General features: G+C 58.2%; 3 protein-coding genes across 3 annotated transcripts; 1 reads left to right on the top strand and 2 right to left on the bottom strand.

Annotated features, from left to right (window-relative positions):
• Positions 1 to 212: 212 nt before the first annotated feature.
• MRPS26 (mitochondrial ribosomal protein S26) lies at positions 213 to 3,142 on the top strand. Its single transcript, XM_055794034.1, has 4 exons — positions 213 to 646; positions 1,537 to 1,674; positions 2,384 to 2,507; positions 2,912 to 3,142. The coding sequence occupies exons 1-4, from the start codon at positions 228 to 230 to the stop codon at positions 3,041 to 3,043; spliced, it is 813 nt and encodes a 270-aa protein (XP_055650009.1). The 5' UTR covers positions 213 to 227; the 3' UTR covers positions 3,044 to 3,142.
• A 143-nt stretch (positions 3,143 to 3,285) lies between these two features.
• On the bottom strand, positions 3,286 to 5,483 carry LOC101911431 (neurophysin 1). The gene is made up of 2 exons (XM_027777181.2): positions 5,283 to 5,483; positions 3,286 to 5,097 (listed from the first exon to the last, which is right to left on the bottom strand). The coding sequence occupies exons 1-2, from the start codon at positions 5,400 to 5,402 to the stop codon at positions 4,828 to 4,830; spliced, it is 390 nt and encodes a 129-aa protein (XP_027632982.1). The 5' UTR covers positions 5,403 to 5,483; the 3' UTR covers positions 3,286 to 4,827.
• Positions 5,484 to 7,968: 2,485 nt separating this feature from the next.
• On the bottom strand, positions 7,969 to 12,939 carry LOC101911252 (vasotocin-neurophysin VT). Its single transcript, XM_005230646.3, has 3 exons — positions 9,570 to 12,939; positions 8,828 to 9,029; positions 7,969 to 8,181 (listed from the first exon to the last, which is right to left on the bottom strand). The coding sequence occupies exons 1-3, from the start codon at positions 9,756 to 9,758 to the stop codon at positions 8,012 to 8,014; spliced, it is 561 nt and encodes a 186-aa protein (XP_005230703.3). The 5' UTR covers positions 9,759 to 12,939; the 3' UTR covers positions 7,969 to 8,011.
• Between the last annotated feature and the right edge of the window lie 982 nt (positions 12,940 to 13,921).

The following is a 13,921-nucleotide window of genomic DNA, read 5'->3' as shown; positions in this document are numbered from 1 at the left end:
TGTGCTTGGTGTCCGGTGAGAGGGTGTTTGTCGTGGGCTCCGTGTCCCGTGGGTGCCGTGTCCTGTGGGGGGGTCCGTGGGGGTGCCGTGCCCCGGGGGGGGGGTGTTGTGTCCGTGGGAACTGCCGTGGTGGTGCCGTGCCTGTGGAGTTCCGTGTCCCGGGGTGGAGGGGGGAGGGTGTCCGTGGGTACCGTGTCCCGTTGGGATTCTGTGTCCCGGGGGTATCCATGTCCGTGGGTGGGGGTCCGTGCCCCGTGGGTGCCGTGGGCTCCGTGGGCGCCGTGTCCGCCCCCCGCACTACATTTCCCGTCAGGCCCTGCTCCCGCGCGCCCTTTCCCACAGTGCCCCGCGGGCGGGGCGGGGCGCTCGCTGACGTCACGTCCGGCCCGGAGCCCGCGCCCGCCGCCATGCTGCGGGCGCTGAGGCGCTGCCGCCCGGCGCTGGGCTTGGGGCCCCCGCTGGGCCCCGTTCCCGGGGCTGTCTGGGGGCCGCGGCTGGTCCCGGCACGGGGCCGCAAGACGCGGCACGATCCTCCCGCCAAGTCCAAGGCGTCGCGGCTGAAGGTGCCGCCGCCTGTCGACCCCGAGGAGCTGCTGGTGGTCAAGGAGCGGTACCGGCAGCACCGGCTGGTCCTCGGCGCCCTCCGGTACTCACAGGCGGCTGGGGCCGCTGTGAGGCAGGGAGGGTCAGGGTGCTGGGCAGGAGGCTGGGTGTGGGGCTGTGGGGTAGGGGACTGGCTGTGGGGTTGCTGTGGGGCAGCGGAGGGTTGGGGGACTGGCTGTGCCTCTGAGAACGGGGCTGCTATGGCCCAAGGGGCTGGGTACAGGGTTGCGGGGCTGCTGTGGGGCAGGGGGCTGGGCACAGGGTTGCGGGGCTGCTGTGGGGCAGGGGGCTGGGTACAGGGTTGCGGGGCTGCTGTGGGACAGGGGCTGGGTACAGGGTTGCGGGGCTGCTGTGGGGCAGGGGCTGGGTACAGGGTTGCGGGGCTGCTGTGGGGCAGGGGCTGGGTACAGGGTTGCGGGGCTGCTGTGGGGCAGGGGGCTGGGTACAGGGTTGCGGGGCTGCTGTGGGGCAGGGGGCTGGGTACAGGGTTGCGGGGCTGCTGTGGGGCAGGGGCTGGGTACAGGGTTGCGGGGCTGCTGTGGGGCAGGGGCTGGGTACAGGGTTGCGGGGCTGCTGTGGGGCAGGGGCTGGGTACAGGGTTGCGGGGCTGCTGTGGGGCAGAGGTGGGCTCTGTACAGGGCTGTGGGGTTGCTGTGGGGCAGGGGAGGGTTGGGCTTGGGACCATTGGTGGCTGCTGTGGGGCAGAGGTAGGTTGGGGGTTTCCTGTTGGGCAGCTGTGAGGGAGAGGGCTGGCTGTGGGGCAGGGGAGATATGGGGGCTCTGGGGCTGCTTCGGAGCGTGGGTGGCTAGACCCCAGGTTACTGTGGGGCAGGGGAAGGGCAGGGTGGTGGGGCTGGCTCTGCTATGGGGCAGGTGCATCAGAGCCCCCTGGCACCTGGCCACAGGCAGGAGCTCAGCAGCCTTTCCTGGCAGGGCTGAGTTTAGGGCTGAGGTGCTACAGAAGAAGCGGGAGGCACTGCTGGCCCAGGAGGACTCGGCGGAGCTGAGGGAGGAGCACCAGCGCCTGATGGCTTGGAATCAGGAGGAGAATGCCCGGCAGCGGGCACGCAGGTCAGCCGGGACACCACCTTCTTGCTCAGCTCTGGCTTTTGCTTATGCATAATTAAATTCAACACCTGGGTCAATTAGTCAGGCTAATTTTTACAAAGACACTTGACCTAAAGTTTGACCTTTTTAAAATAAATCTGCCTACGCAGCGGTCGCGTTCCTAGATTTCTCGCTGCTGAGGGGTGTTACCGAGCTCTGGACAGCCTCCCGCTCTCTGCGGCGATGGGTGTCATGGGGGGATCAGTTTCTCCATGTTCCCTCCTATGCCACCCCCAGGGAGCCTGTTGATGCTTCCAAGAAAATCAGTGTTTGCTGAATCTTGAAAGCAGGAGGAGGTTAAAGGCACAAAGCACTTGAGCTCCTGCATCCAGCTCCTGCCGGTGGCATTGCATGCGCTGACTTGAAGCTGCCAAACGGAGCCAGACCCTGCTGGGGCTCAGGTCCGCAGCGCTGTGGCAATGCCAGCCTGTTGGAAAGCTTTTTCATTAAGTTTTGCATCAATTTTTCTCTCACAGGAGGAGGGGGATTCTCTTTGTCTCCGTGGCTGCTTTTCCCCAGCGTAGCTGCTCTGCTCCTTCCTGTTGGTTGTGGCTGCGCTTGAGCTTGGCAGCTTTGCATCCCAAGGGATTAGCACATCTCACCGAAGCACCACCGTGCAGAGCGTGAGCATTCACCAAAGCTGTGTTGTTTTGTTTTCCTTTCCATGTGGCAGAGAGGAAAGAATTAGGAAAGAAGAGGAAGAACAGAAGAGGAAGAAGTTGCGGGTTGCAGAGAACAAGGCCAGGGTGATGGAGGCTTTCCTGAAGGAGAAGGAGCAGGAGATTCTGCAACTGCAGGTAAGAGCAGCTGGTGCCTCCTTGGGGAGTGTGCTGCCAGCAGCCCCTCTGAGGGGCTCAATGGCAGCCTGTGGGAGCGATGTGGAAACTACAGGCTTATTTTTAAAAGATTTTTATATTGGTAGCTGGGAACACAAGCGTTAGCACCTTCCAGAAGTGTTGACAGCGTGTGGATGGGATAGAGGTTGAGTGAGAGCTCTGAAAACAGGGTGGAATAATCCTGAGGGAGAGAACAAAGGTTTCCTTGTTCAGAACTCGGCTCCTGCTGGGGTCCTGGCGATGCTGGTGGCATTTTAGGCTCTCTTGGAGGTCTGTGAGCTCTGCAGGCACCTGCAGCTCATGCGCTGCCCATAGCGACTCTTCCACTACCACGTGTTAAGAGCCGGTACTTGTCCTTCGTTCAGGAGGAAGCCAAAACGTTCATCACCCCTGAGAACCTGGAGGCACGGATTGAGGAGTGCCTGGACAACCCTCGCAACTACAACTTCGCCATCGACAAGGACGGGCGGATCGTCAAACGGACAGTGTTGTCTTAGTGGCATGGGATGGAGGGGTGCTGGCCTGGTTTCTGTCCAGAGGCACCAGCCAGTTTCTTCTTTTTAATGAATAAATTGACCACGGAACTGGTGGAGGAAGCCTGCTGGTCTGGCTGTGGTCCTGCTGAAGGGTTAAAGCCTGCGGATCTGACTGTGGTTCTGCTGAAGGGTTAAAGCATGCGTGGAGGAGGGTGAGGGAGAAGCAAGCAGGAGAGGCAGAGGCGCTGGCAGTCTCTCAGCCCTGCGAGGCAGCAGCGGAACTGCCTGAGAAGCTGCGGGTGTTGGTGTGCCCGTTGCTCTGTCTCTTTGCAGTTCCACCTCCCACATGTTTGGATCCCTCCTGCCTTCACCTGAAGCATGTCAGGCGGGAAGCGGGAACAGTCCTGAGGCAGATCCTGGCTCTGAGCTCCTTGCTGTAGCCCTGGCTCTGCTTGCATGTTGACCCCTCTAGATGCTTTTGAAAGAAAACGAGGTCTGAATGTCTTTGTAGGAAACCCTGACCCTCCGCCGTTTCTTGTTGGGGGAGCAAATTTGTTGTTTCTCTGTTTTCTGCCATGGTGGTGGGACCTTTTGTTCTTGTTCACACTTTAAATCCCCCTTTGCACATCTGTTGGTGTGGCTAAATGAGAAAATGTGCAGAGAACATCTAAATGACACTGGCTTTGTGGGTCTCCTTTTCTCTTCTCCCCCTCAGCCTTATTTTACTCATCACCTGGGGCTTAAGTTGTAGATAATAACTAATTTGGGTCCTCTTTGGTGGCACTGGCTTATGGTGGTCTTGCAGACCAAGCTGCTCTCTCAACTGTGCCCTAAAACCACTGGCTTTGTGCTGCCTGACACCAGCCTGGAGTTTGCTGTGGTTCAGCAGAGGCCAGGCAGACTAACAGCAGGTCCCTGTGCCCTCCCTCACTCGGGTAAAACACCAGCTGTGAGCATTGACCTTAAATTCTTTTAATCTGCGCTTTCCTAAAAAGACTTTTTCTCTCCAGCCAGCCCCCCCGTGTCTGCACCTAAACCATGCAAGTGCACAAAAAACATATAGACTTCTTTTCTTGTTTTTCTGTACAAGTTTTATTTCTGATGAAGATCATCACTTAAATCTGAGTCACAGACCTTGGCTTGTCTGTTCTCGGCCTGATGCGGGGCTGGTACAGCTTGATAGATAAGGGATCCTGCAGGTTCTTCTTTCCCCAGTGGTCTACGTGAACAGCATTTCTTGGTCGCAGGATGAGTCAACCACACAGCCCTCTGCATGGGGAGAGAAAGGAGAAGGCACCGCATGAAACAAGGTGTCAGGAACCAGCCTTCAGAGACACCCCCCCACCCCCCACCTCTGGCGTTGTTTCTTTAATAACATCAGGCAAGGTCGTGTTCGCTTTGTGCCCTGTAGCTCCTCAGGATTTGGAGCAGGATCTCTGGCAGCATCTGACTTGGGGAAGAGGCTGGGATTTATGGCAAACTGTAACTGAAGCAGGAGGGAGCCTGAGCTGCCATGCAGCTTGGGTGTTCTGCAGCTTGCTCAACCCCCTAAATCCATTGCTGTCCACTTTCCTCCTTCCCTGAAGCCTCCACAGGTGTCCTGCTGCTTGCTCAGTCCCCTGAATTTGGTTACTGTCTGCTTTCCCCCTTCCATGAAACCTCACAGTCTGTTCGCGCCTTCCCTGGGGGTTAGGATCAAGTCTGCCCTGAGTGGAGTGGCCCTGGCTGTTGGGGGGACGGATGGGACAAAGACGGTCCCTTGGGCAGCCTCCCCTCCCAGGTTTACATCGAAGCCCTGAGGTCCCTCACATGTGTGAGGACCCCGCTGACCAGGGTCCCAGGTGGGACACAGCCCTGGTGCTGCTCTCACCGCTGCTGCAGCAGATGCCGGGGGCCGCGCAGCTCCCTCCGCTGCTGCCGCAGGGTTTGTGTCCAGACTCGCAGGGCGTCGGCAAGAAGTTTTCCTCCTGGCACCGCAGGGTTTCGGACGTGCCGATGTAACAGCCCAGCTCTTCTCCGCAGCAGATGGTGGGCCCGAAGCAGTGGCCTTTGTTCCTGGGACCACAGGGCATGCACTGCATGGGGGAGAACGGGAGGAAAGGGAGTGGAGAGTTATTTCATGAAGCACCTGGGGTCAAGCCTTTTCTCTAGTCTTTCCCTCCCTTCTGCCTGCATCTTCCCCACTGGAGCACTGAGAGGGCTCAGGGAAAGCTGGGAGAAGGAAAGGAAAGAGAAGGTCTCCCAGCCCGCCAGGACGTACCTTCCTGATGTCCATGTCCAGGACTGCGCGTTTGCCCCCGATAGGGCAGTTCTGGATGTAGCAAGCGGAGGAGAGAGCCAGGAGCCCCAGGAGGCAGATGGCGAATGCCTTGCAGGGCATGGCTGCAGGGTCAGGAAGATTTTCGGCTCCTCATCCCCACGAGTGGTTGGGTATATATAGTGCCAGCTCCTACTTAGGCATGCCGGCACCAGCGTCACCCATTTCCCTTAAAAACCACAAGGCATTGCTTTCCACACGGAAGGGCTCTGCTAATAGCCAGAGGTCGAGGATGTGAGGTCAAGGCCAAAGTGTTGGTTTTTAACTCGGTGATGACTCCAACTGCAGCGGGGGGGGATGTTTGTGAAGGCTGCGGATGCTGTTCGGGGCTCGGGTCCCTCCACTGCCAACCCCTTGGAGCTGCTGAGCTGTGGCTTGTCGCTCCGTGTCCCATTTGGGACTCCTCCAGCGTGGGTTGGGTGGGGATGGAGGCAGGCATCCCAATCGCCTGGTGAGCTGCATCCACCCAGGAGTGGGGCGAGAGGGGCATTGTGCTTCCCTTGGTGCCTGCTGGTGGGAGGAAAGCAAACCCGTATCTTCCTCCAGGATCGTTTATGGGATCTCGGGTAGGAAATGCGGTGTTGGTCCTTTCCACCTGTCTGTGCCTGGCCTTTGGGGGAGGATGCTCAACGCTGGGCTTGTCCTGCTCCAGAGTGATGGTGACACTGAGCCTGTCCCCACCTGCTTTTATCTAATGGCCTGAAAACACCCAACCTCCTTGGCAAAGGCCTAACACCCCAATTTCCCCATTGCTTCTGCCCCACAGCTGCACACGGGGCTCGAACACGGTGCCCCGAACCGCGCTGTCGACAGGTAAAGGACCCCCTGGAGAAGGGGCGCTGAGGCTGGGGCCGAGGGCTGACGCAGTCACGCAGGGTCCTGCTCGCCCCAGCCCCTCGCCTTCATTTCCACAATTAAGAGCTTCCTGGCTCGAATAAATTCCTCTGCCACAGACAAATCCAACCATCTATTGAGACCATTACCCCGGTCCCTCCCTGCGCCTGCTTAATTGGGAATTATGCAGCCCAGAGCCTGAAAGCCGTGACCTCTTGTCATCCCTGCTGGCTTGCTTCAAAGTCTGCCACTTAGTGTGGCCGGTGGCAAGGGCAGCCAGGTCCTCGTCACCCACCTAGGGTCAGCCAGCCGGTGAGTCCGGGTCCCTGGGGACAAGCCGGGCACCGAGATCCATGTTAATGGGGTGGAAGTGGGGCTCAGCGCCATCCCAGCAGCTCAGCCCTGGCTGCCGTCCCGCTGTGGGGTGGGGTGGAGGGGCAAATGCCATCCCGGACCCCCTGCAGCTGGTCTGGGGGTGCTTGGACCCCAGTGGGCAGGGCTGGGATGCAAGCTGGGGAGACAAGTGTAGGGAAAAAAACCAACCACCCCGATTATCAGCTCCTGGTGCTTTTTGGGACCTCAACACCCCAGTGCTAAGGCTTCTGTTGGCTGGAGCATCACCCAGGCTCAGCCACACATCCCTGTTGCTGCAGGAGGAGTTGGGCGGGACACATCCTGCACCCTGGGACAAGCTGAGTGCCAGGGCTGGGCTTAACAGCGTGATTTCTTCATCTCAAGGGTGTCCAGTTTGGAGTCACCCACCCATGTGTGTGCTGCCCTTTTCCCAATGATTTTGGGGTGATTTTGAGTCGCCCACCTCCCCAGGGCTGGGATCAGATGCTGGTTGCAGGGACCGGGTGCTGGGTTAATCCTGCACCCCCTTGGAGGTGCAGGGAGGTGACGTGGGCAGGATGGATCCCACTGGTGTGGATGAGCTCCACCTCCCCGAAGGTGCCACCTCCCTCAGGGACATTATAAAGGACGAGCTGTCCCTTGTGCTGTGGCCAGATCCCAGCCTGGAGAGAGCCTGGAGCAAGGACCCCGCCAGGGTAAGAGACCCGGGGAGGGGGATGGGAAGAGAGTTGGGGTAACAGTACCCCAGATTTGGGGGTTGATGGTGGAACAACTGGAGGATTGATCCTGCCCATCGGTGTCTGAAGGGGACCAGTTTGGTGAGTGATGGTGGGGAAAGATGAGATCAGCCCTGGGGGGCTGTGTGAAGCTGGGAACCCAAATCTTTCCGCTCTTGCAGTGGGGGTTTGGGTGCTTTTCCTTTACTTTTTATCATTTTTAGTAGATGTGGCTTGCAGCAGCCTGTTGTGCTGGCTCCTGAAGGCAACAAGGCCCTGAATCCACCCTGAAGAGAGGTCTTGGCCAAGAGGTAACATGACGGTGGCACATCCTAGCCATCCCCAGCCTCCCGGGGCTGGGGCTGCAAGCAGGCTCAGCACCCATGGGTGCTGCTGGGGCTCCTGGGGTAAGACTTGATGGCCAGATCCCGAAGGCCAGCTCTGCCTGCGCTGCTTTCCCTTTGTGCTGTAAGGATGGGGCCAAATCCTGCACCCAGCCCAGCAGGACCACTATGGATGGGAGCTGAACACATGGGGCTGGGTTGGGATTTGATGCGGGGGGCGGGGGATGAAGACCCACCAGCCTCCAACATGCCTCCCATCCCCAAGCCCCGGACGGGTCCCCTGGATCCCTGGAGCCCCCCTTGACCCATCCCCCGCATCCCAGATGAAGCCACCACAGTGCATGAGGACTTTTATTGGGTCTTGTATTTACAAGGCTGGGGTGGGAGGATCGGTGTGGGGGCAGGGGATGCCCGGTGCCCTGGCTCAGAGGAGGGGATGCTTGCCCTGCTGCTGCTGCTGCCGGTTCGCCAAGTGCATGAGCTTGAGGAGCAGATCCCCGGCCGAGCCATCCAGCACCGTCAGGTTCTTCTCCGCCGCCTCCTGAGCCCCGTCGCTGCCTTCGTCCAGGCAGCTGCCATCCATTGCACAGGTTTCTTCAACAGAAAGCAAGATGTCGTGACGGGACAGGTTAGGACCACGAGTGGTTTATTTTCAGGTAGGGAAGGGGTTGGGGCCAGCACAGCTCGTGCTCCAGCTTTGTCCCTCCTGGACAGGGAGTCGGGGCTGGCTGGGCTTGGGCTGGCATGTCGGGGAGGCTGCGTGTGCCTGGCTGGGAAACACCTCATGGCAGTGTCTTGGGAAGGAGCTCTGAGCCCAAACCTTACCACAGAATCAGGATAGCTTGGGCTGGAAGCCACCTTTAAAGGCCATCTAGTCCACCCCCCTGCCAGGGGCAGGGACATCTGCAACCAGATCAGGTTGCTCAGAGCCCCGTCCAGCCTGGCCTTGGATGTTTCCAGGGATGGGGCATCTGCCACCTCTCTGGGCAGCCTGTGCCAGTGTCTCACCACCCTCATCATAACAAATTTCTTCCTTATATCTACTCTGAATCCAACTATCCCCAAATTATTTCAAAACGGAGACAACACTGCTGCCACTCCGTGCCTCAGTTTCCCCATTGTAAGGTGAGGGCCAACTGGAGGACTGCCCCGTGCCATTGTGATCCCCGTCATGGTTCCAAGACACCCAAAACTCCTCTCTCTGCGCCCCCATCCCCCTCGCCCCAACACCCCCCATTACCGGCAGTGCAGCAGATGCCGGGCGCAGCACAGCGGCCGCCGGAGCCGCAGGGCTGGCCGCCAGCCTGGCAGGGTGAAGGCAGGTAGTCTTCCTCGGCGCAGCGCTGGGTCTCTGCCGTGCCCAGGTAGCAGCCAAGCTCTGCACCACAGCAGATGCCAGGGCCAAAGCAGTTGCCTCTGTTCCCGGGGCCACAGGGCATGCACTGGGAGAAGGAGCTGCTTGAGTCCCCCATACACCCTAAAAAGGGGGGGCTACACCCTTCCTGCACCCTCTTGCATTAGAAAAGCTTTCCTCCACCTTTGCCAGCCCTTGGAGGTGTCACGCTGGCATGGTGTGACTAACTCGCCCCTGCCACCAGCAGCGTGGCCTCGTGCTGTGACACTGGCCCCACTCTGGGGGCTCCCCGCTGCCCCCCATGTCCTCCCTGTCCCCGCTCCATGGGCATGTCCTGTCCCCCCCGCTCCCCTCCAGCAGGGATGCTCTGCTGTGTCCAAGCTTGATTCATTGCTTGAGGCAACAACAGCATTTTTGGGGTGCTCATTCCTCTGCCAGCGCCCCACCGTGTGCCCTTGGGCATGTCCCCTAGCCCTCCCCAAAAAACGGGTGCACTGCACTGCCCGAGGGAGCGTACACAGCTGGGTGTTCCAGCAGGTGATGGGAAGCCTCTGCACCCCACGGAGCAGCTATGTCCCCCCAGAAAGCCCCCTCCCATCTCCCCCCAAGCCCCCATGCTGTCCCCTACCTGTCGGAGGGCTGTGTCAGCCAGCGCCCGCTTGCCGCCCCGGGGGCAGTTCTGGATGTAGCAGGCAGAGGACAAGGCGAGGAGGCAGAGGAAGGAGAGGGGCAGCGAAGGCTCTGCCATGGTGGAGGGTGCCCGCAGCTGTGCCACGCGTGCCAGGGGAAGCCGGCCGCCCTGCCGCTCGCTTTGCATCTGGCCCCGTGCTGCGCAAGCTGCTATTTATGCTGCTGTCACCCCTTCCCAGGGGAGGAGGAGGAGGAAGGAGAGGGCTGGGTTGTTTTTTTGTTGTGTGTGTGGGTTGTTTTTTTTTTCCCCAAATCACATCCAAGCAAATCTGTAATTGAGATGATTCAGTGCAGGAGCGCAAGTGGCAGTGCTTAGGGCTGGTGAATCTCACCCCTCTGCCCAGAGCCGGGGCTGCTCCAAGGGGCACAGGCCACCCCAGGGAGCTCGTGGGGAGGGATGCAGGTCTGGGGAGGGGGGCTCCTTCAGAAGATGCTGGTTTGGGGAGGGTTGTTGCTTTGGAGGATGCTGTTTTGGAGGGTTGTTTGTTTGAGAGCGATGTGGATTTTGGGAGGGGTGCTGGTTTCAGGGGGATGCTGGTCTGGGAGCGATGCTGATTTGGGCAGGGATGCTCATTCAGAAGACGCTGGTCTGGGAGCGATGCTGATTTGGGCAGGGATGCTCATTCAGAAGATGCAGCTTCGGGGAGGAATGCCAGCTTGGGAGGGGATGTGGGAGAGGAGTGATGGGGTCAGGGCAGGGGAAGAATTCTGGGCTGCACAAAGCTGCACCTAAACTAAAGGGGCTTAGCTGCAGCGCTGGACCACAGAGCTGTGGGGTGTAGAGCAGGACCCTGCCACAACCCAGGCCCAAAGGGACGGACCATTGCCACCCACGACTCACCCGCCCCTTTTTCTCCACAAAACAAGAAGGCAGAGAAACCATCAGCAATGGGAGAGATGAAAAAGACACCTTTGGGGCTGGCATCAGCCCTCCTGTTGGCAACCAGCAGGTCCCAGCCGTGCCGAGACCCAGCGCGTTTGTGTTACCGATGGGCTGTTGGAAACATTGGTATGGGGCAAACGGCAGCAACAAACCCCTCCTGCCCTGCACCATCCAGCCATGAGTATTCATGCTGGTCACAGATCCTCCTTCCAGCAACACCAAGGGTGACCTCAGCAATGTGAAATTAATATGCAGATGGGAATCAGGTGCCTAACAAGCATCCCCCACAGCCCAAATTCTGGGCTTGGCTCATGGTGATGAGGAGGGGCTGTTCTGGGGTGCTGCAGGGGACAGGGTGTGCAATGGGGTGGTTGCTGCCAGCCATGGTCCAGCCCCTGGGGTGGTTTTCTACCCTTCAGCCCACCCTGAACTCATCTTCATCAAAGGTAGGGAACTGAAGCAGAGACCCATAAGAATCAGACTGGGGATCCCTTCAGGTAGCTGGAGCATGGCTTTTCCCCACCCTTGTTAGCATCCCTCATTTTCTCACCCTCAGCATCCCTCATTTTCTCACCCTCGTTAGCATCCCTTTTCTGCCAGATCAGCCACCAGGCCTGGCTCAGTCCCAGTTGGCACGAGGTGGGACGGTGATAGCTGGGGCACTGAAGGGGCTGCTGCTCTGCTTGAGCATCCCAAAGGAACCTGTGCAATCCACCCTGGCAAAATCAAAATGCTTTGAAAAGCAAAGTGAGCACCATGTGAGGTTTTGTAGGCACCAGCAAGGGATGTGGGAGCGGGATGAACCCCAGAGCATCACTTCACCACCCAAGGGAAACTGAGGCATGCAGAGGTAAGGGAAAGCATCTATTTTGGGGTGACGCCTGCGGTGTTGGGGGTCCCAGCCTGCTTCTGTCTCCTGCCCTGTGATTTTGGAGGTGTGTGTCAACCTCAGAGGTGATGGTCCTGGGTTTTGGGGGACTCCTGGGATTTTTGATAGGTAAAATGAGGGTAATTCCCCGCTAAGAGGGATGAAGGTAACCACAGCCCCTGAGCCAGGTCTCCCTGGGACCAAGGGAGCGTTGAGTTCCCAAATTTGCCTTGTGCCCATCACCAGAGATGCTGAATCACCCACGTGGAGCCGCTGTGGGCAGCTTTAATGACCAATATTATTAGCACTGGCCACGTTTCCCCGTCCAAATCCATCCCTTCACAGCGGGAGCCGAAACCCACTTGCGTTGCAGGACCAAGGAGGACGCAAAAGCCCTCGGCTGGGAAAACTTTTCTTTAAAAGAAACCCAAATGTCAGCTCTAAATTGGGTGTTACATGCTCATGCTCCATCTCTTCATTACTGTATCGTAAAATTACATTAGCTAGGAATGATCTGCATTCAAATGACTCTGTGTCTGGAATGATAACGCCAGAATATGAGATTAAAATGTAATTATGCTCTTTAAAGTGAAGGAAGGTTAAATAAAATGTTTTTTCCAAGTTGCAAAGGCTCCGCAGCCACAACACAGAATCACTTACAGGAATCAAAGGGAGGATGAGGTGAGAAGGGGGAAGCAGGGGGAGGCAAAAAAACTGTGTAGAAAACATAAAAAAGGAGGTTTTGGGGATGAAGATATTGGGGTCACCTGGGGTGAGTCATAGGAGAAGTGATCTCAGGATGATGGGCTTTCATGAGGCTGGGCAGATCCAGCTGGGAGCATCCTTGCTGGGCAGTGATGCTCACTGGTACCCGGCCATGGCCGCGGGGTGATGCTGGGGCCCCCAACCCACACCCAGCCCCTAACTGATGTCTTGGGGCTCCTCAAAGTCATGCCCTAGATCTCCTGCTATCAGCCACAGGGGTCCCTTTTCTGCATCCCTGGCACCAGATTTGCTCTGCCACGTCCCTGCTCTTCCCCAGGCTCTTCCCCGGCCCCCAGAGGAGCCCCCTTCATTAGTGCTGATCTCCTTAACGACATGCGAGGCGGGCGAGGCAGGTGCCATGGCATTAATCGGCAGCGTTAGCTGCCTGCTATGTATAACCCACCTCGCCTCGGCTCGCGAAGGAAAGCCCCAAAGGCCTGCCAAGGCATGGGGAGTGGGCAGCACCCTCAAACTCACCCCCCAGCTCTCCTGCTCAGCCAAAATACAGCCCTGGCTCTGCCTAGCCCTCAGCAAAGGGGCTGGGGGCTGCCAGAGAGGCTCAGCCACGAGGCTTTACTGCTTGTGCCCTTCCCAACCTCTTTTCACATCAGGGAATAACTGGGATGATGGGAAATGGGGTGTCCGGCAGTGAACCACAACGCTCCTGTGCTGCTTCACCTGTAAAACACCCTCTGGCTACACCCACAGCTTTAAAGCACCTTCACTACATGGACATGTTGATAATTTTTCCAGTCCTCGTGCCATCACATCCTTGCACATGGTCAGGACAAACCGCAAGTATATCCCCCCACCCCCACCCCCGCCCCCTCTGTTAGCAGCAGGAGCTTCGTTACCCTTGAAGCCTCTATTGAGGTTTTTGAGAGCCCCTCTGGAGGCAGGAGAGAGGAGGGAGGTCGTGGTGCCCTGCCATAGCCCACCGAGGTCAAAATTTAATCAGAATAAATTAGAGGACATTGGGTACCGCATTGAAAATGGGAAGATTTTCCCTGCTTTGTGCATTTCCCTGCCTTTGCTGTGGCTGGAGGGGGATGCAGTGGAGAAGAAATTTCTTGAACATATTGCTGATGTGCTGGGGACTCGAAGCAGGTCAGGCTGGCCATGGAGCGCTCCCCTCTCCTGGCTGGGTGAGCTCATGCCCCCAGATGGGGCGTCTGCCTGGCGCTTCACACAGAGCAAGCCTGTCACAAGCGTTTCACCCAGTCGGTGGGCTAATGGCTGGAGGCTGACGGGGAAGGAGCAATCCTGCACCTCCTGGCTGAGCACAGCACCTTCTTTTTTAGTGTCATGGTTAAAGATGCTCCTCTGCCTTGGTGACATGATGGAAAAATAGCTTTGATGCTCGTTTAGAAAAGGAAGCGCAGCCAATGTCAAGATTTGCTGGGGTGCTGCCTTTGCCTCTTGTCCGTCCAAATCCAGCCTGCTGGGATGCAGACGTCACATCAGGAGGTCACTGGCCAGCGAGGGATGGATTTGGCCTCCTAAAAGCAGTTGGAGAAGAACATTAGAGGAAATTGCTAAGGCCTTCAGCCAAAGGCCAACCCCACCTCCTGAAGAGAAGACAGGCTCTGTGCTGAGAAAGGAACTTGCTGGTGGCACCTGCTTGTTCTGCAAAGGAGCTTTAGGGGAACTGCAGTGGTTCCTGGTAGAAGACACCATGGCAAGTCCTGGCTATGTGTCACCCACCACCAAGCCCATCTTCTTGGGGTGCAGAGAGGGTCTCTGCTGCCCACAGGGGTTTCGGTGCTTGTTTGCA

This window comes from Falco peregrinus, chromosome 2, assembly GCF_023634155.1.
Source record: "Falco peregrinus isolate bFalPer1 chromosome 2, bFalPer1.pri, whole genome shotgun sequence".
In the NCBI taxonomy this organism is placed as follows: domain Eukaryota; kingdom Metazoa; phylum Chordata; class Aves; order Falconiformes; family Falconidae; genus Falco; species Falco peregrinus.
This window is presented reverse-complemented; position numbering and strand designations above follow the sequence as displayed.